Below are 21,404 nucleotides of genomic sequence, written 5' to 3'. Positions count from 1 at the left end.
CTGAAGGAAGGGAGGGAGGAGACGCATGCTAGCTTTGAACGTTGATGGAGAAGGATCTTATAGTCTGAGCTGTCGCAGGCTAGACTGAGGTATATCAGTATAAACAGGCATGCGCGTTTCTCCTCTTTCAGCTGCTCTGAGGGTACCATTTTAGGGTTTGAGGAGGGCAGTTTTTGGTGCCATATGATATCCATGGTAAGAAACAGTACTTGCAGATGGTCGCCAACTATGTCAATGTGCACCTGAACTCCGAATTTCATAAGGTTTACCAGGATTTTGGATGTGGCGAATTGGTCTACAGTCTGTGATGGTGAGTTGTGGGTGGGGATATAATCCTTGATGGAAAGCAGTGGACTTGAAAATGGTGCACCGATTACATTAATAGACCAGAACTCGCAGCAAATGCCCAAGAAAATATTTTGAATTGCATTTTTCATTCTCAACTTAAACACTTCCCACAATTTCGAAAGAGGACAGTCACCCGCAAGACTGATATAAATTGTATGTATACTTGCAGCTGGACACTCAAAACAGTTTCAGGAAACAGTGAATTTCCAGGTTTGAGACATAAAATACATGTTAGATGGTGTGACAGGGGCTCCACTTACCCACTTCATAGACATTCTTTGTAGCCAACGTGGAGTTACTGATTTCCGCGTAGGGAGAGTCCCTGCGAGCCGGGGACTTCATTTCCACATACCCGCACTCGGTGTTCTTAGGCATGAGAAGGGGCGGGTCTTTTATCGTGGCATAGGGATTTTCAGAACTATTCAACGAGCAGTCGCTGGCACTGTAGGCCGAATTCTTAACCAGGTCTGAAAATAAAAAAAGCAAAATGTTGATGGGGGAGTGACCTTTCACCAGCCTGTCATATCGTGGCTGTGCTGCACTAAACTGCGCTGCTGTTCCTTTCAGCTTGCGATTAGAAAGAATAGCTAGCTGCAGTATAAAGAGTGTTCCGGTCCCTTAGTTTTGAAAAAAACACACATAAAAGCAGTCTCTGTAAAACAACATAATTTGTCAGAAAAAAATATTATACATAATAATAAATAATAAATGCAAACCTACATCGTGGACACTAATTTTTTTGTGTTATATAGTGCCAACAAGTCAACTGGAAGCCATTTCACAGCACTTTGTTACGAAGATGAATTAGCAGATGCAGCTGGGCTAAGTAAATTGCATGGTAGAGTTATATTCAGGGGCGTAATGAACAAGGTACTCAATTTTTGGTGCTCTATCTAATCACAGAGTCCTCACCTGTTCCTTGCTTCTGATATCTGTCAGGCTGCGACATGGGCATGAGTGCCTTGGCTGTAACGCAAACAGGAAGGGCATTTCACCTGTTTGTTCTGAATTATTTTTGGTCTTAGCCCTTTCCACATACCCTCCACCCAGAGAGGTGCTGCTTTGGTTTCTAGTCCAAAGGTGAGGAATCGACAATTAGAAGTCTCCATAAGAAAAACAAGTTACTTACCTTTGGTGATGCACTTTCTGATGGGTACTCTCTCTCACCAAAGATCCAACTTTTCCCTCCACAACTGTGGATTGTTCTTTTTAACCCATCTTAAATGTCCCAAATTAGAAATGTGCACACTGGTATCTCTGATTATTTTGTGCTCTGCATCTGAGGGTGGTGGGGGGGAGTACAAGAAAGAAATGTATATCAGCGTGCAAGGGTGGCACATATATGCAGATCTGCTCCCTCACTTCTGGGGTGCAACGGAGTTACGCAGTGCAAGAGCACTGCTGTGAAAGCTTACAGGATTCAGTCTAGCAGCTGGGGATATTCTGAAAGTGAGAAATGTGCAGTTGGAAGTATGCATCAGAAGCAGGATGCTTGAGCCCCAGTGGTTAGGGTGTTGGGGTGGGAGGCAGGGAATCCTTCGAGGGGCCATTTGAGGTGGATAAACTGAGTACCAATAAATCTGGTATTTGTAATACAGAGTATTTAGAGTGGGGTGACAAACACTATAAAAAATAATACCAAGTATAGCCATCAGAAGGAGCTTGACTTTATCAGACATGAGCAGTACCTTTGCCACTATGATTATTTGGTGAAGGTAGAAGTTTCGCCTGAACTAAATAAAACGTTTAAATTCTTTATTTATTGAATCAAGATAGATCCAGGCCAAGTGAGCGGTGCCACTTTTTACTCAACTCCACCCTTTACCAGACCCTTTGTTTTGGACCCATTAGGGTGTAACTTCATCCATTAATTAGTTTGATTGTGGGTTTTATGATATTAATACGTTCTCTCTTTTTTGTTGGTCTACCCGGTTTCATCCGCATACTTCTGCTTTTGCAGGTAGTGCCGATCAATGGTAGAACACCTGGTGAACCTGAAAGGACACCATTTTCTTGAACTATTCTGGTGACTCTATTCTGATCTTTTGGTTGCGATTTTGAAGTCACTAAGAGCCTTTGAAAAGTAGTCACCAGCCAAGATTCCCATTCATTCTCACAACCACTTACAAAATTAGTCTTTGTGTATTCTTCCATTTAAAGATGAAAAATGGTAGCAGTGGTCCTAATGTATGGAGAGGAATTGGTCTGCCGTGGACATTAAAAACTACTATGAGGAAGATTTTCTGTATAATGCTTTGTAAATGTAATGCAAGGTTGAAGACGTCTTCCAACAAACAGGATATTGTGTGTGTCTGTTGCATTAAACCTTTGCAGTAGTGAAGGTTGTGTTTGGATTGGCGGCACACTATATTCTTCTCATCACCACCTATGTTCCTGTTGTTGCGGATTTTTCGCCCAGAATCCAGATGCCTGAAGAAGCCATGGGTATGCAAATTACCTATGTTTTTTATTGACGTCTTAACAGCTTGACGTATTAACATCTTAATATCTTCTGCCATGGAAATTTTCACATAGACATGTACATAAATCTACCTCCCTAGTGCACAGGCCTAGTAAATCAGCATAGTGGAAGATGCTCTTCTTGTAAACTGTGAATATGAAGATTGTGAATTACACCTGCTTCTTTTGAAATAAAGTTTCTATTAAATACGGTGTATTGCCAACGTTTGGAAATAATGAAGGAAAGGCAGATGAGAAGATATTAATCCTAATGTGAGCTATAAATATGAAATCCTGGTGAGGTTCCCCTCTCCTAAAGAGCAGCAGTCTGAATACTGGATATGAGCTTCTAAGAAAAGTCAGTGGAAGAAAGTGGATGTCTACATTTGGCACTTGGATGCATAACCCCCAGGGTGCACTGTGCCTAAATGCTTGCAGCATTTGTTTTCCTTATGGTAACTTGTAACAGTGTTGCCATACTCCAAACCTGCCAGCCCTACTTTTTATTGACGCCACATGGGACGTAAGGAGTGTTGGAAGTCCGGGGAGGTGAAGGTTATTCTGCTCTGTTATAGTGCCCTGGACTGTTACTTAGAAGTTACTATTTTTCCCACTTCCAGCCACTCCATATCTCGTGCTTCTGTCTACTTTTATCTTCACATGTCCAGTTAGTCTCCTCTTTGTTCTCACGTCTTATCAGCGCTCAAGGCTTATCAGCAACATGTAGGATTTTATGGGGGAGGTAAGAAAAGTGAAGAAAAGTTTTCTGTTCCGCAACATAAGAATATATTTTCAGAATGGCAAATCTCATATGAATTCTTGTACAGACCATAATATAGAAACAGAAAAATAGTAACCTCACCTTTCAGTGACTTTCCCATGTATCCTCGATCAACACCAAAAGCTCCTGCTCAAAAAGAGATGAAGGCTTGTTTAATAAATCATTGCATTTGCCCTAGCACTGTCAATGAAGGTCTGATGGTTAGACACATTGGCTTATTAGTAAACGGGAATCTGTAATGTGACAATAATACATTACACAACAATAGTAATTGAGGAGGATGTGACCCTGACTGGACACACAATATCTTCTCCATTTAGAATAAGCCACTCTGTCCTTTCTCTATTTTCCTCTACATGTCTTTCTTTCTGAACTAAGGAACTGTACTGTCCAGGTCCAACTTTATTTTCTGAAAGAACGGATACATTTAACACCCGTTAACTCACCAACACAGCCAGCATAAAAGGAGAAAGATGGAAATATTAATCTCATGACCTTCAAGTTATGAGCTTCCGGCTATTTTATAGCTCTGTGTATCACCACAAGGGACTGCCTTCTATGATGGTACCATGGATGTCGGCCCTCTCTACATATGTGATTATCCTTTGTTGAAGGCTCTCACTCTGTCTCTCTGACATACAGAAGTCTGTCTTCTCTGTTTATCTGTGGGCCAGAGAAACTCTTCCTTTTCAAGACCTGAAGGCTGACTGGTAAGATAAAATGTGTACTGCTCATGAAATACTAGGCAGCATTGTGTGCTATGTATGGAACATCAATGACGTCTTTGAGAAAGGAGTGAGGGTAAAGGGAGGCCTTTCCCCTTCTGTTTGTCTCTTTTTTGGTAGATGAAAATATCTATTACCCACTGAATATTTATATAAATTAGCTTTGCTTATCACTTCACTTGGGATCAACTAATCTTTTCAACTCCTTCAGGGTGCCCTAGGGAAAAGTGAAGCACAGGGAGATATGTATTATCCTAGAAACTGGGAAATAAGGGGGAACCTTGCTGAGAGATACTGGAGCCCATTTCAAAGACACAAAGCCTTGACCTTGATATTATCAACTATGATCCATCATATTAAGGGGTGTTTCCTTCACAAATGTGTCTCTCTCTCCCTCTATACCTTCCTTTCTTAAGTAGCATTGCAGTGGCATAGCAAGGGTGTCATACACCCTAATGCAATCAAAGAAAATGGGTCAGATGACAGCCATAACTGGGGTGTAATGGGCACCTCATGGATCTGGGGGCTGGTGCCACTACACCAGATGAACTGTTGTTCACGACACCACTCCAGCAGTGGCACGATTGCATGGGCGTTGTGTAGATTATAAATATAAGTGAGCAGGCGGATGGTTCAGCTTATATGATAATGACATTACAGAAATAAGTATTGTATACATGACAAGAGAAATGTGTGTATGATTTATTTAACATACAGATTATCTCCTGTATTTAGAAATGAGAACCTACTCTTAAGCTGTCGTTAGAAGGTGATGTCATCACCAAGAAATAATTAAGGGGCTAAAGTGGCCAACTCCCACTGGAATGAAAGTGCTTGGACCAAGAGCGTCCTGGGAAAATCTTAACTTACCTACTATTTGTGAGGAATGCTGCACAGAATGTAGGTAACATAAACTTTTCCTTTTTCCTGCAATTTTACTACATCCAAACATGTTTACCACATATAAAAAAACACGTCCTCTCAGTTCTCACTTAAATTACCTATGTATTCTGTTCCCTGCTACATTGATACTATACAAATGCTGAGGAACTCGGCTATCACCACGTAGAAGGTTGTAGTGGAAATGATGCAGCTTAATAGGTTACTATTTAGATTGGTGATCACACATGCTTGACTTTTGTGCTGCTGCTCTCGTCTTCACGCAGGTATGTGCTGACTGACAGGAAGATGTCCTCTTTGCACAAAGATTTGATACCCGCTACCTTTTCTGACCTGGCACTCTTGGAGAGCCTTCCACCAGATACTTTGAGCTTGGTTTTCTTTTTGAAACATGCTATGAGGATTACTTTTCAGGTGAGACATGCTATTTTATAGTACTACATTTTCTTACCAAGATCATTCAAGTAACCCCCCTGTTTCCAGTCAGCAGGCAGAGTCCCGGCATAGTCACCCGGCTTTACTGGCTCCACGTTTTTAAGATTAACAAAGAGTTGGCTGTGTTTTGCCTGTTTAAAGACAGAAAAGAAACCATAAATGAAGTGGATGGTTGTATAGATTAAACAGTAATTTACCCACTCTCATTACAACCAGGGGACAACAAATCCTGTTTGTCTCCAACCACTCAAAGTGCTAAGTAAAGTTAATTATCAAGTCGGAATGGCACAACCACATTAATAATAGGGCAAGTTAAACCAATGAGGAAAAATCCATTTTTAAGTACAGCAGAAAATATACAAACTGCACAGCCCATGTATAACCCAAAATAGAAACACCACATAGGAAAATAGTTGTTGTGCAAATTTAAACTGAGTAGCACTTTTTAACCTAACAGTCTAAGAATGGTGGTGTGACTTACAAGCAGTATCTATTTAAGCTTGGTGTGAATTATGCATTTAAATTCTAAAAGTACTAAAAGGGTTTCCATAATGTAAAAACACATGTGACTTATTTTAACAAGGCACATAAAGTGTTGCTTCTTCAGCCTTTTTAAACATTCATCAAAAAAGCAATGGTATCAGAAGTGACATTAAGCACCATTTGGCCCTGAAGGTATCAGAGAGTTCATCCCCTGTTCCACCCTTAAAGTCTCACCAGCCTCCTATTTCCTCATGAGATGCAAAAGGTGGGCAGTATGGAATGTAAACCAGGATCTTAGAGTCCTGTTTACTTTGGTTTAACTGCTTCTTTCTTGACTTCTGAGACCAAGGGTAGCACAGGAAGTCTGGAGTAGGAACGCAGTAGGCAGGAATGGCAGCTGTTACCCCTATGAAGTCCACACTATTATTCAGAAAACATCTTTGCACCCTTTATTGTAAAGAGGCATAGGGAGGGTTGAGTTCTGGTACTTCTGTTGGTTTCATGTTTAAAAAAAAAAAAGAAATTAACACTTTGAGATTGCATTAACAATAATCGTATTCCTTTTTTGATGAAACTGAACATACATTTGGATTAATTTTTTTTTGCTTGTGGGTGAACCCTGTATCTTCATTCCCTTGATGCAACTCTTTAAATTTTCCTTCTAACTTTAACAGTTCCTTTGTTCTGTACCTTACCCTACCCTTACTTGTAATCCTTCATGCTTACCAGTACCTTTGCTATATTATTAAATATTTGCTTCTCCCTTTTTACTATCCCAATATTGTTGTAATACCAAGGATTTTATTGATAAATATCTTGTCACTATTCAGTTTATTGGGATGGTTGTTCTAGGTAAATCTACACGCGAAACACACAAAAAATAAGATTTTTTAACTCCCTTTAATTTATGTTTATGTGCTGGGTGTACAATGTGAGAGACAGCGAAGTGAGTGCCGTGACACTGTTGTCCCAGTGTATTCTGTAAGACTCACAGGTAAAGCCAGAGTAACCATTTCATCCTTCTGTCTACCGGAGATGTTCTCCTGAAGAAGACCATGTTTGAAACAAGATGTTCAGGAACACCCTGCATTTAGTCTCCAAATCGAATGATGATGAAATCCCCGCTTTTCTTGCCTCTTACCTTTGCCATTGCAAGCCGATCCATGTTGTTGACATGAGGCCCAGTCGTGCACTGCGTGAGGGTGTGGTAGCTCGGGTTGGAGAAGTAGCGGCTGTTAGGATTTCCACCATTAGTGTGTGGGATAGTATCTTAAACAAACAAAGAGGAAAAAAATAGATTGTTAGCTGTGATGGTGTAATAGGCTCACGTCAACATTTTAGCAATTATTCATGTCGTTTTAGTAACCAGTGCTTGGCTGAATTTTTGCTTAACACTTCACAAGCTATGTTCATGCTATTCACTTTTATAACTTTTTACATGCAGAATCGTATGATCCTGGCTTCTGCCCTCACACAGGCTTCAAAACAACTATGTACAGCTGGACAGCACATGTACAGTTGTTAATAGATACTGCCCAAGACTAGCCCAAATGAACATTTTTAGTTATTTATCTGTGACAGTAGTATTGAGACAGCTTTGGAGATTCCCAATAACAACACATGGTGCAACCTGAGAAACCAGAGTTGTAAGCCGAGACCAAAGTACAAGGATCCTTTCCTTGCAATAGGCATGCATGGAGTGGCCACCACCTGTCAGCTTAGTGAGGGCTTTGTCAATGTATTACAGCTCAGAATCTTTCCAAAAGTAGTGGCCTTTTAGAAGAATGGCAAGAAGTGTCTTTTGCCACCAAGCATTCACAAATGTAGCAAGCTCCTCCCTCGCATACAAAAAACAGACCCCTTTGTTAATCCTCAAGTGGGAGTCCTTCTCTCTTTTGTATGATGTGATCAGTATGCTACGTAACTCACTAAGGAAATCTGTAGCAAGGGGAACAAATGCTGGACACTAAAAGCAAGAAGCAGCCTCACAGGTGGTGGACTAGCCGTCTTCAAACAAAACTCTTACATCCCCCCGGAAGGGTTCACTAGTTGAGTGAGAGATCATCCTCAGCCCAAATCTGAGAAGCCCTCTTGGCTAGATAAGAAATTACTATTAAGAATCTCAACTGTGCTGAGCTCTGGATGATGTCACACTGTGGCAGAAAGGGGGTGAGCAAACTCCCACCATTAATCATGTAAGGATTAAAATCTTTGCTAATGAGATGCCCAGGACTGACCGGTAAGTTACAAACGTGCCTCGCTGAGCTCATAGTGGAGCTGCTTCAGTCTCCTAAGAAGAGCTGTTTTCTGCAGAAGCAGGTTTGTGGCAGAATTCTGCAGTCTTATTCTCCACACTGTAATCTTCTAAGATCCTATCCTAGGGTCTGTAGGCCATTGGAGCTTTGATGAAGGTGACTGTTCCCACCAGATGGAAGTGTACTCCGCAGAGGAGGAGGCTGCAGTATCGAGAAAAGTCATATCATTGCAGCATTTTCATTTCACTTAGAAGCTAATTTTAAGGTACCAATTCTTCTGAACACAAGGGGGAAAGAGCAAAATTATACCCTATTGAGGTTTTTCTCACAAAATCCACTTTTGCTATTTCACATTCCGTTTTACAAAAAATAACTTTGCAAACGTCATGAAGTTTAGTAGAGTTGAAACATTTTAGAAAATATTTTCATCAAGGATTCGGAACTAAAGTCCTGCAACTTAGCAAAACCCAAGGTATTCCTAAATATGTGACTGCACAAATATACTGCATAGGCATACCACTGATTAGTGCCTCCTGATTATCACTAAATGTACTCACCATGTAGTAATATAGCGTTTCATCTATTACACTAGATGTCATTGCCACTCAAAATCTGTTAGTGATTTGCTCATTATGGCAGATGGCTGTCCATGTTCACCTCACTTCATAAGCAATAGATGCACTGAGTTGCACTTGTGCATCTCGTTATGTTGTGATGTCGAATCTGCTGCTTCGAACTGGTGCTTAAGCTAGAATTTCCACTTCCAGTGACTTTTTAATCAAACTCGAACAAAGATTCATCGCAGTAAGTTTTCACTCAGGATCCAAATTCTACTTGTTCACCAAAAGTGAGTCAGCGTCTTGTTGGTGAAGGGTACGAAGCACTGTACAAATGCAATTGCTAAATAAAATAAGTAGCTGATAGTACCCATCTGCTTTACCTCGTCCGTCACTTCTAAAACTGATGCTTTCACGCACTTACTTCTGTTATCTACCTACCTCTGGCAAGAAAGTCCTTACAGTTTCTGGTTCACTTGTGTTTGCTCACTGCTGTACAGCTTACTTAATTCTCAGCCACTGTGCATAGCGCCCTTACACCAAACCCACCCAGGTTCACGATCAATTAACAGCAAAATGTAATTAAATACAAAATGTACATCATTATATGTATGGGTGGATTCTGTCGATATGGCCAAGTGATGGGTGTATGGCAGAGCATGCCGGACCTTCACCATTAAAGTACACAGAACTCAGCTATCTTTGTCCTTAGTCCAGGCCCATGACCGGGGGTTCACATAATGATATCCTTTATTCTAGTTTTGTGTTTTGTGCCTGTAGAGTTTTCCAAGCTTGCCTTTCTATTATAGTGGTTGTGATGGGTAGAATGCAAAGCATGAAAGTCCTGTAACTATGGCCTTTGGCTCTTGAGTTGTTCTGCTTTCCTCAGCATTGAAACGCCTAGGGTTATTGCACTCCACGTCTGCCCATTCCCCATACAAATGAGTGCAAGTGTACACAGTCCTCTCAGGAGACCGGCAGTGGCAGTGCCGAATGCCAGGGTTGCCAAATACAAAGGCTACTTATCCTTGGTAGCACCTCATGCCTCTTGCTTCAACCTCCGTGCATTTCCTGTCCCTTTACTTCACAATTGCAGGTTCGTTTTCACCTCTAATCTTTCATTTTATATTGTTTTTCTATCTTTCTCCATTTTTCTCCAATACCTGCTTTTCTCTCTCTTGCTCTGATTCAGATGACTACAAATAAGTCTTGGTCCCAAACTGAGTGGTGTTTCCTAACCCATGTGAGTACTTGCACAGATTAAGCATCTTCTGTGAATTCTAATGTTAAAACAGCCCTGAAAGCTTTAGAGACCAGTTGCACTAGCTGCTCACAAGGTAAAATGTTGTGAAATTTATATTTGATCATGTGAGGTGTGCGGATCAACGAGACAACTTAGAAACTGTCAGGAGAGCTTCACATGTATATATCAAAATACAAATTGACTTTGTTACGCAGTTCATTGCTATGTATTGTAGCCTTTTAGAATTTCTACACTTATTACAGATTTCTGTTGGGTCTTTATTCACTTTCATTCATTTTATTGAGATTCCTGCAGCAAAGATACTCATTTGATCTAAATGGCACAATTTATATTCAGATGGAGGTGCAAGCAACCATGGATAGGTTTATTTCCATGGCTGCAAGTTAGGGGAAAAACACCAAAGAAATGTCAGGAATACACAATGCTTCTGAGTATCCTTTCACTGCACATACCTGACACCGTATAATCGGCATTGATGACCCTCATGGCTGGGGTGTAGGCGACGGAAGGCATGTTTGTCTCTTTGCCCTTCTGCTTGTGCCTATAGATGATGAACAAGGCCAGCAGGAACAGGATGACCAGGACCAGGCTGATGATGCCAGCGATAGCGCCAATCTGGTATGAGTCCGCTGTGACAGCGGTGCTGGTTCTGCTTAAGCTGTTCAGATTTCCAACAATGATCACACCGGCTGATATACAAATATAAGCAGGAATAGTGTATATACATTAGTTTACAAAACAAATGACTAGAACATATTACTGAGAAGTCGTTCTACTTTCATGTTCATACAGCAGACGTATCCCAAAAATATTCCGCGCTCACCCTCTGTGTAACATCCACCTTCAACCCACAAGGGCTAGAGGTGTGATGTCTGGCTTTCAAATAAGCAACACAGAAAAATCCTATGTTGCCTAATGAATTGCCAAATCCCGAATGACAGACATAGGTACCTGACACCACTTTACACTCCTACCACACCGTCTACCAGTCGGAAGATTATTGTGAGACACAAATTTTGTACCCTAAATATTGAGGACAAAAAAATAAAAAATTGTGATGGTATGAATTACTAAAATAAACTTAACATATATGTACCTTGACTATATATACATCTTCAAGGTGCATACATGTGGAGTTTAAGATGGCAAATCTGTATTTACCAATATATACTTACTTTCACAATATTTTTTAATCAGTATGTAGGACATGAAATTCCTGTATCATGCTTTTTTGCATCAATAGTGGAGACTGGAATTCTTTCACTACAAACATCACGGTCCATTATCCGCCTTCTTGCCACCAGGAATGTTTTAAAACCTACGTATTCACCAGTGATGCAGGATGGGGACCATGTAACCTTCAAAATCCTTGCGCAGTAGAAGCCAACACCTAAGCTGATGAGCCCCACCACCAAAACCCAGAAACAGAGATCTGAAAAAACTCAGTGATAATTTATTTCATTTTGAAACCTCATTTTACCTTGATCACATCTTGCCCCTTTCCATCCAGGGTTGCAGTAGCAGGTTCCAGTGATGTGGTCGCAGGTGGAGTTGTTCAGGCAGTCACAAACCTGCCGACATCCATAGCCGTATGTTCCTGAAGGACACTCTTTTAAAAAGATACAACAACAAGCAGAAGTATTTAAAAAACGTGGGGCTTTATGATTAGTAAAGATTGAACAACGTGATCTGAAGGAAACAATGGGGCAGATGTATCAAGAATGCATTTGGCGAGTCAGAAATAGCGATTTTTAAGAAATCGCTATTTCTGATTCGCAAAATGCAATGTATCATATTTGCGATTCGGTAATAGCTATTTGTTAAAAATCGCAAATGCTATTACTGAATCGCAAATTGCGATACAGCCCCCATTCGCATCTATGGGCCTGCAGGCCCATATCTGCGAATATTTTGCATGTCCCAAATTGCGAATTCCTAACTGGAATTCGCAATTTTTGGAAATGCAAACTCCAGGGTGCTGGGGGCCTTAGGCCCCCTCTGCTGCACCCCAAAATATTTGTTTTACAACATGTAAGGTGCACACATGCCAAAAGGGCATGTGGGCTTTACATGTAAATTTTAAAAATGCATTTTCAATGCATTTTTACAATTTGCACATGGTTACCACCAAGTTAAATTTGGTGGTAAATAGCGATTCCTTAATGCCCAATTCGCATTAGGGAATTGCTTCTTACATGTGCTTTAGAAATCGCAAATAAGGACTCCTTATTTGCGATTTCTTATTTAGCGATTCCTTAAAATTGCATTCAGAATGCCTTTGATACATTCTGAAATGGCTTTTTGCATTCGCAAACGGGCATTCGCACCGTTTGCCAATGCAAAAAGCTTTGATACATCTGGCCCAATGTCTTGCAGGCTCACACTTGATCCAAACCATCCAGATAAAGTAATGTTCTTTAGCTTTTAGTTGCATCCCATTGTACAGCAAACCACAGTACATTCAGAAAAACTATAAGGGAAGACTTTCAAAGATTTCCAAACAGTCTGTTTTAATATTCATTATCTGCTATGCATGTCATATTCTTATCACAAGCAATGGAAGATAAATTACATTTTCTGTAACGGAGAAATGCCTGCTAGTTATGAATCATTCATTAAAGTTGTCATAGGAGTAAACTGCCAAAGAACAACTGCTGATGACACCAGTTATATTGTGGATATTGTGTGCCTAATTGACATTTCTGTAGGCTGTTTGCTTTACTTCTGTTTTGTTTGTAAATCACTCATGAATGTCTATGCCTGATCCATAAAGTATGTTCTGTGTGCAGGGAGTAAACCACTATTGGATTTCCAGGAATAAGACATGCTTACTCACGGGTACAAGTTTTGTGAATTCAGCCTGATTCGTAAATCTTTTTTCCATCAATCCATAAGGTGGTTAAAGTAATTTGCTCATTAATTAGTAGTCAACAAAAGTAACAAAAAAATCAATCTGCTCCATTTTAAATCAATGTAAACTCTTCGTCTGCTCCCTCAAAGTGTGATAAATAAAGCTGTAGTATTGTAGTATGTGATGCAATAATTTTTCTGCATTTTGGCATCCCCAAAAAGTTTTTCAGATTTACACACTGGAGTCGATACAAAAAAATAACATCGACTCAGTCATGTATTTCCTAGGTTTTTATTTCTACTATCTTAGGTGATTTAGAAAGAATTTGAATGTTAGACCGTACCACTGTGGAGGCATGTTTGTCTATCGGTTAGTTGTCTCTAAGATTTGCATCCAATGGTGGACAGTCTCCAAAATAAATTTCACCAAATGTCAGAGAATTCTCTTAGCAATGAGAATTTCTAATATCCTCTAACCATTTCCTCCAAGTCTCTCCAGCACACAACTCAATAAATATGTGCTATGAAGCCACTGGCGTGAGTCAACACATCAAAGATCAGCTCTTCCAAGATCTGCCAGATCACATCTTAAGAAATCTGATCCACTGTCCTTTGTAACAGAGAAATTACTTGATTGGGCAACAAATAACTGAAACTCTGTCTGCATCAGAAATACTTTGGTGCCCAGTTTTTAAGGACTCATCACCTACGACACACATTATCAGTTGGAATCCTGATGAACAACTCACTGTGCTCGCAGTCCTTTCCCATGAACCCTGTGCGGCAGGTGCACTGCCCGGAGATGTGGTCGCAGTCAGCTCCATTCTGACACTGGCACACCATGGAACAGTCTTTACCAAAAAACCCCAAGGGGCACCCTGCAGGAGGACAACAAGAAACAATGTCACCAGAAATTAATTCAGTAACAGAAACATCAAAAATTGTCCTGGTAACTTTGCTGTCCCTCGCAAACATATTATCTCCAATATTATGTACTTTCACAAAAGTAAAATGAGCAATGCATTATTATTTACTACCACACTTTTACTAAATAAGCACTGCACACAACAAAGGTAAAGCATTAAAAACAGCAGTCAGCAAACATCCAAACTATAGTAAAACTGTGAGAAGAACTTGGAAGTGCCACTGTATAACTACACTGAGGTTTTCTGAGTGTACAGCCCTATACTATGAGTAGACCTGAAGGAACAGATACTTTTAGAGTTGTTTACAAACAGCTAAGTGATCACTCGAACTGGAAGCGGGAAGGGGTCTGCACTTACTTTGTGTACAGTAGAGTCCTGTCCACCCAGGGGCACATTTGCACTCTCCATCGTAGGCACTGCAGAAGGCTCCGTTGTGACAGTTGCATGTATGGATGCAGTTTGGTCCCCAGTGGGCAGGAGGGCATGCTAAAAGATCAAGGGCAGTCAGAAATCACAAACTGAGAGCTCTTTGTAACCTCCAGGAACACACAGAAATGGTCAATGTCTCAAACTATATATAATCTAATCTGAAACTTTTTGTGACAGAATTACACAGTGAGTAGATTCAACGGACACCTTTTTAATCTTCAACAGCCTCCAAGACAATGACAGTAGCTTGGCTCACGACTTTTTGAATGTCCATACAAACATCGAAGCAACTCAACCTACCTCTATATTAAAATTATTTTTTCATCTTCTTAAAAATCTTCATTTAACATATTTCTCTATTTCATATGTAGCAACTGAAGTTAAGCACGCCAATTTGAGCCCTGTAGCGCGTGGTTGGCCTCAATTCCACCAATTTTTTGGCAGAATGTTAGCATTAGAGAATGAATGGTCATCAGTGAATTGAGGACAACCTGGCTCCAAACTGATTAACTACATCTCAAACTAATGTAAACAAATTCGGACGGGGCAAGCTGAGGAAACCAACATAACTAAAAAAAAAACATTGCACCTTATGTGTTAGCTAAAGGTGCCTCTAACATTTATGGTACTCTGGCAATGCTTCTGAGGTTCTTGGGTAAGCCTTGTATAAAATGCTTTTTGAAGATGAACTTTGGCACAAGTGTGACAGCTGGAGTCAATGCCCTTCAGCTTAGGGGAATCTACAGAATGAGTGCATCTATGCCTTAGGACACTTCAGAATAACTGTTCACTCTTAGTATCTACAGCTCTATGCTGTTGAGCAGAACTGGTCATGTGCAGTCACGGCATTCCCTTTGGTGCCCATCTGTGTTTCTACCATAAACGTTTCTAATTCGTTTCCCCCTGGGCGTGGAAGGATGTGTATTGCAACAGTTCTCAATTCAATACGACACTACAGTACAATCTATTACAGTGGTGCCTCTTGTACTGGGGCAGTGTATTGACCTTTGACACAAGAATTCATTCCCCGACACTGAGTCTTGAAGTTTGTTTCCAGATGATGTATGAGGCACGACACACAGTTCCGGAATGCACGGAAGACTGACTTCTAACGCTCAAATATCTTCAACAAAGTAATTATGTTTATTCAGGATTAAATGTCTACACCGCTGATATGCTTTACAAAGTGCATGCTGAATACACAGTGTAGTACAGGAAGGCTCTAGGAGAAGCAACAGTATTGTGAAACAATATGGCGTCCTCTTCCTATAGCGGGTCTTTCTATTTATGTCCGCACAGTGTTAGGAAGAGTCGGGTCACCCACTAAATGAAGTCAATGGGGCAGTCAATGAGGAATGTAGGTCATTAACAGGAAGAGGGTCAGCAAATTTGTCCAAAGGTCCTCTATTAACACAGAAGGAAGTTGTTGGTCTCCTCTTCCAGACAACTGTGTGCCTTTGCATAAAGTGAAACAAACTTCCTCTTCTGTGGTCATAAGTGTGGCCTTCTGAAGCGTCCATTCACGCTTGAGGATTCCACATTCTCACAGGTGTTTCCTTCAGTGTGTTTACGGTCTCCCTCCACAAGAATGTGAGAATGATGCTTCATAAGTATCGAAAGTAAGGCTTCTAGTTTTCCGTTTTTACTAATTTTTACTGATAAATGCAGACACAAAATAATCTATTTCCCGCCTGAATTTTATTTCAAGCTGAAAAATACAGAAAATTGTGCTTCTTCTGCGTGACTCTCCTTGTTGTCCTTTATGAATTCCAGACCAACTGCTAAGCAGGCAGACACCATGGGGATTTAAAAACAGGACTCCTTAATGTGTATTATGGCACATGTTAATATATATTTGCATTTAATGCTGATATTTAACTGCCAGTATGGTGTTTTGCTATATTTGGCTGCTTAATTTGCTAAAACACGTCCGGCTTCAAAGTACGAGTGCATGTTTGGCAGTTATATAAATGTGGAAATATACAATTTTACTGCTACATTTATTTTCAAAACATAAAATGAACATGGATAAATACCAAGAAAATGGCCAAAAAATTAATATGGATAAATACAGATGGAAATGTTAAAAAATAAATATCATAAAACCGTAAGCCCTAATCAAAAGCAGATACTTCAAAAATATAGCAGAAATTGACACATATGATGAAAGTGGGCTTCAGTCACCAGTACTAACGTACTCTCCCACACTGACAGTTTCTAGCTTCATGCAAGTTACACATCCCTCTCCACCTCCACTTTTCAACATCTTTTTCATATATTACATTTAAATAACTTGTAGACATGTTTAGTGATCCCAAAAAAAGCCCAGAGTTGTCAGATAATCGCTGCTTGCACTATTTTCAGATTCAAATAAAATAATAATTAGAATACTGCTAGTCTGGTCACGTTTTACTGTGTAAAAGGCAGCCGTAGAGTGATGTGTCTGGATCTGAATATGGCCATTCTGATAGGTTCTGTGTGTCCTCTTGTGAATCATTACTAGTGAAGTGCACGTCACGATGGAACTATGCAAGCTCTATGCGTGCAGAACTCAGGTAATGTGAGCCTTGCTTGATAGAGGATGGGTCAGGTAGCAACAAGGAGCTTAAGACAAAGACAGGACTCCTAGGGATTAGTCTTCCTATCTAGTAAGGGGTACTGTGAAGGAATGACCAGAAACAGTCATTACGCAGAGACAAACAGTGAATTACAACTGTGCTGCATACTGTGAAATACCTAGTGTGCTGCTGGTACTTTTATTGGGGCCAAAGAGACAATTCAATCGATTTCTTCTTTGGTAGATGGAGTAATCTCTGTTGGCCTTGCAGAGGATTTAACGTACGCTCTGCCAAGAATTACTCTTCCCACAAATTTACAAATGCCTGCCAAGCAGACAGTCATTTCTAAAGGAGTGGCAGGAACCACCATCACTGTTTACAGTTTGGTGCAGGGCTCCGTCAACGTGACAGAACCCTCCACCAAACTGTTTTCTTTTTTTTTTCAAAAAAGAATCCTGAAGCAAAAGGAGCGTTTAGCAGTTCTCAATGCCCCTTACCGCCAGGGGTTTCTTTACGGTGACGGGCAGTGAAAACTGACCTCTAATTCTGCCCGACTAAATTAGGTGGGCAGAATTAGAGGCCTGCCTCTGATGGCTCTTACTCTGCAGGGCTACCACAGAGGTTTAATCACGGCGGAGATGGAGTAGTCTCTTCCATGAATAAATCGAAGGCATCTAAATTTGGCAGGCGGACCATTATCTTGGTGATATAGATTTTTCGTTGTTGTTGTGATGGAGTATCTATACGGGGAAAATATAAATCGGGCCTTTAATCCCGAGCCACAGAATAGTCAACTGACTCCACCTGATTCATTATATGAGCATTGCTGCATAGTGGGATGAGAAGCGAAGGGTCTCATAATATTTCAAATTTTGTGTTTACTTATGTGATTTCAAACTAGTCTCTCTGAAACACCTATCTAATTATTACTGCAACTTAAAACAGAGTCGCGACTACAACCCAACTTAATGGGCAAACAACCACACTGAGACTGGAAACAGGTTAAAGGTCAATATGACTTTCAAGGAATAGTACAGATCTTGGATTTTGACACTCAGCCTTAAATTCTGGTTTTCAGGGTTGATATATTAATTCTTTAGCTTAAATCTAATTTTTCAGGGTTGGGATACTAATTCTTTTCCATATATCTTCGCATTGTGGCATACAGAGCATTCTGCAAGAAAGAGGCATTCCCTTTTCCCTAAGAACAGCATTCAGGATGCAAATGAAGAATTTGTGCTTTTTGAATATTTATGGACGTCAGTTCAGGAACTATATGATTGTTGCTGCACAGTTCGCCACCAAAGATGTAACCATCTTTAGAAATCTTGAAAATGGATTGAAATCAAGATGGAATGCATGAGTAGGCACTTACCCTGTGAACAGTCACTGCCAATCCAGCCAGGGTAGCACTGGCATGACCCATCGATGGGATTACAGGTTCCATTGTTGGTGCACGTGCACATTCCAGCACAGTTCTTCCCATATCTGCTGCTTGGACACACTGTGGAGAAACACTGTTAAGTTACTTTTACCATGAGGTTTGCCTTTCATTGCTTTTAAAGAGTTGGTCAGCATACCTGTGTGAGAATATCGCTACTACACCATTACCTTCTTTCCCATATTGTAAAATATTATAACGATTTTCAGTTTTCTTGACCATGAAACCAAGCATTGCTATTAAATAAATTGCAGGTAGGTTGCATTATTTTACATATGCAGGCCTAAAAATGAATTTTTAGGAGAAAGGCGTAAACTAATCTACAAGCCCTTTAAAATTATCAGAATTATAAAACAGAGTGAGAAGAACCCTTTATTAATCAACATTCCAAGTGTTAAAATTTACAAATTAACAATTTGGAATGCATAGTGAAATGATGACCAGTTCCCTCCCTGAAACTGTCAAGGCAGCTGCGCAGGATGGATACAGTAGGTGGCACATACCTTCATTGCATAGGGCTCCTGTGAAACCAGGCAAGCAGTCGCACTGTCCTGTCACATGATGGCAGGGTCCGTTGCTGTGCACACACTGTGGGCAAGGCTGGCTGCAGCGATGACCATAAAAGCCAGGGGAACAGACTGCCAAAAGAAAATGTCATAAGCAAACGTCCACAGCCTACAGGTATAACAACAAATAACTCGAAACAAAACTGTTGTCATTCTGCAGCACACTTAGAAAGAGGAAAAAGCCTCTACGGATTGCTTTTTGTGCAGCAAGGCGCCCCTTCCTGCACTAAAACAATCATGCATGCAAAGGAGGCGGCCGTGCACCATGGTGCACCATGGTGCACCATGGTGCAAGGGTGCCTGCATTGGCACTAGGCTACCTAAAGTCTGCCATTGCAGGGGAAAGGACAGGAACGTGCAGTATTCTTTTAAATACTGCACAATCGTGCCCTTTCCCTGTGACGCTAGGCAGCGCAGCAAGGTACATTTCTGCACTGCCCTGCGCCACAAAGCCCATAAATATGGGCTTGTGTGTTTTTCTTTTTCTTGCACCCATTAAAAAAAGGCCCGGACACAAAAAAATAAGTGCTGTGCCCCCCACCTACAACCACTGGCTCGAATTAAGCGCTGGTAGAGTTAAACAATTTGCACCTGTGCAGTTAAGAGGGTGTAATGACAGCTTGATAAGAATGTGATGCACCTCTGTGAAATAGTCCCCAGGCAGGTTGGTTTGATGAGCTTTCATTTCATAGCTTGGATTTAACTCCTTGGAACAGGTTCTGCCACCTAGTTACCATCTAACAGTCACATATTTCGTTTCAACGTTTAGTGAGATTTTTTTTCTTCATTTAGTCCCTCTTTCAAACTCTGCATCCAGATTTCGAACATAGTTGTTGAGGGTTCTAATTGCTACTGGAAAGGGCAACCTCCAAAGATCTGTTAGTGAGATCTCAACTACATAACGTGCCTATGCAGAAAGCATCATTACGTGACTCCTTTGTGCTTAACTTGCTGGGCATGTCTGAGGATTCTTTGTGTTCCCTATTTCAACCAAGACTTGGAAGCCTTCGAGCGTTACAAGAAACAGTCCCCTTGGAAGAGTAACAGATACCCTTGCAGAACTCTGAGTGGTTGGTAGTGATGCCTTGCATTGACCAAGCCAACTAGTACAAAGATGCTACAGCACATTAGCTCTATAGACCACATGGGTCCCTACTACAGGCGTACACCGCTGTAATGGAGAAGGTTCTCTTGCATTAATCACGTTGCTGAACCATGGCCCAAAAAGCTATGTTTCTGTTTAAGGTCATGTCTCATCAGATGTCACTGTTCTCGTCAGAAGATGGGACCATGGCGTGCCTAAAAACTGATATACATACTATCCTTACACAAACTGGGCCGGGTCCCTAGGACTTTCAAGTGAATAAATCAGACGTACACATGTAAAAAAGTGAGAAAGCCCTATAGAATGCACGTGTTTTTTTCCGGCTAAAGATGTGAGCTGTGACTATGGAAGGTCCATCACGTATTTTAATTTGTCTGCATGTGTAACAGCAAGAAAAGATAAAGTGTGCAAACAAAAGGCAGGGGTCCGTGCAGTATGTGATGAACTGTCTCAAAGCTGAATATTTGGGGGGTGTTTACCAACATTTGCAACGAGTTTACCACACTCCGTTCTACCTTTAAACGTATGCCTGAACGAGCCAGATGTAACTGACGGCACAAGAATGAGGTGGGCTTGGAACAACTTTATTTTCGATGGTGTTTGTCGCTGTAGAGTTTTCAAGTAGACATTTTTGTTCATTGTGAACACAAATTCAAAAACAAAATTGAAATTTCACATTTACCTAATATCCACGCCTGTCAATATTCCATAATAAAGAACATCCGTAGGCTTAAGGTTAAGGTACACAGACGTATGTCAGGTAATAGAGAAAATCAACAATTTCTCTAACATACTCCTGTAGCTTTAGTATAGCAGAAAAAGCATATATTTTTAGAGATTTACACATTTTGTGTGAATCAGACCCCTTCTGTTGCTCCAATAAAAAATTCACAATCCACTAATGCTCAAATTTCCTTGCCTCACAGATTGTAAATCAGCATTTTGGTTACATTTTGAAAAAGTTAAATGCTGTAATTTTCCTGTGCAATCTACGTAATAGTTCTTTTCATTTCACTGAACGGTTTCCTTCGACTTTTTGAGAAATGCAAAATCGACAGAAAGGTACAAAGACAGAGATCCAGCAATAATGTGTTCACATACTTCTCTGGCAGGTGTTGCCCCTGTATCCGGGTGCGCACTCGCAGATGCCTTCATCAGGGGAGCAGGATGCCCCATTATTACAATTACAGGACAATGAACAGTTGGGCCCCCAGTGCCCCTCTGGACAAACGCTGTCACAGTGTATACCTGCGGAGAAGAGAAACAAAGGCCAGGTTCAATGGAAAGACTGGTCCTCCAATGTGCGGATCATGGTGTGAAA

At 40.7% G+C, this 21,404-nt stretch overlaps 1 protein-coding gene across 1 annotated transcript in view; it reads right to left on the bottom strand.

The window, feature by feature from the left end:
- The window catches only part of MEGF10 (multiple EGF like domains 10), a 243,099-nt gene that overhangs the window by 26,106 nt on the left and 195,589 nt on the right, over positions 1 to 21,404 (bottom strand). Inside the window, exons 14-24 of the mRNA XM_069227282.1 lie at positions 21,185 to 21,331; positions 18,916 to 19,050; positions 18,347 to 18,475; positions 14,342 to 14,470; positions 13,808 to 13,936; positions 11,689 to 11,817; positions 10,661 to 10,897; positions 7,274 to 7,401; positions 5,666 to 5,780; positions 3,671 to 3,715; positions 609 to 815 (exon numbers count right to left, since the gene is read on the bottom strand). Of these exons, the coding sequence (XP_069083383.1) occupies positions 609 to 815; positions 3,671 to 3,715; positions 5,666 to 5,780; positions 7,274 to 7,401; positions 10,661 to 10,897; positions 11,689 to 11,817; positions 13,808 to 13,936; positions 14,342 to 14,470; positions 18,347 to 18,475; positions 18,916 to 19,050; positions 21,185 to 21,331 (1,530 nt within the window). The remainder of the gene's footprint in view (positions 1 to 608; positions 816 to 3,670; positions 3,716 to 5,665; positions 5,781 to 7,273; positions 7,402 to 10,660; positions 10,898 to 11,688; positions 11,818 to 13,807; positions 13,937 to 14,341; positions 14,471 to 18,346; positions 18,476 to 18,915; positions 19,051 to 21,184; positions 21,332 to 21,404) is intronic.

This window comes from Pleurodeles waltl, chromosome 1_1 (assembly GCF_031143425.1).
Source record: "Pleurodeles waltl isolate 20211129_DDA chromosome 1_1, aPleWal1.hap1.20221129, whole genome shotgun sequence".
Taxonomy (NCBI): Eukaryota; Metazoa; Chordata; class Amphibia; order Caudata; family Salamandridae; genus Pleurodeles; species Pleurodeles waltl.
This window is presented reverse-complemented; position numbering and strand designations above follow the sequence as displayed.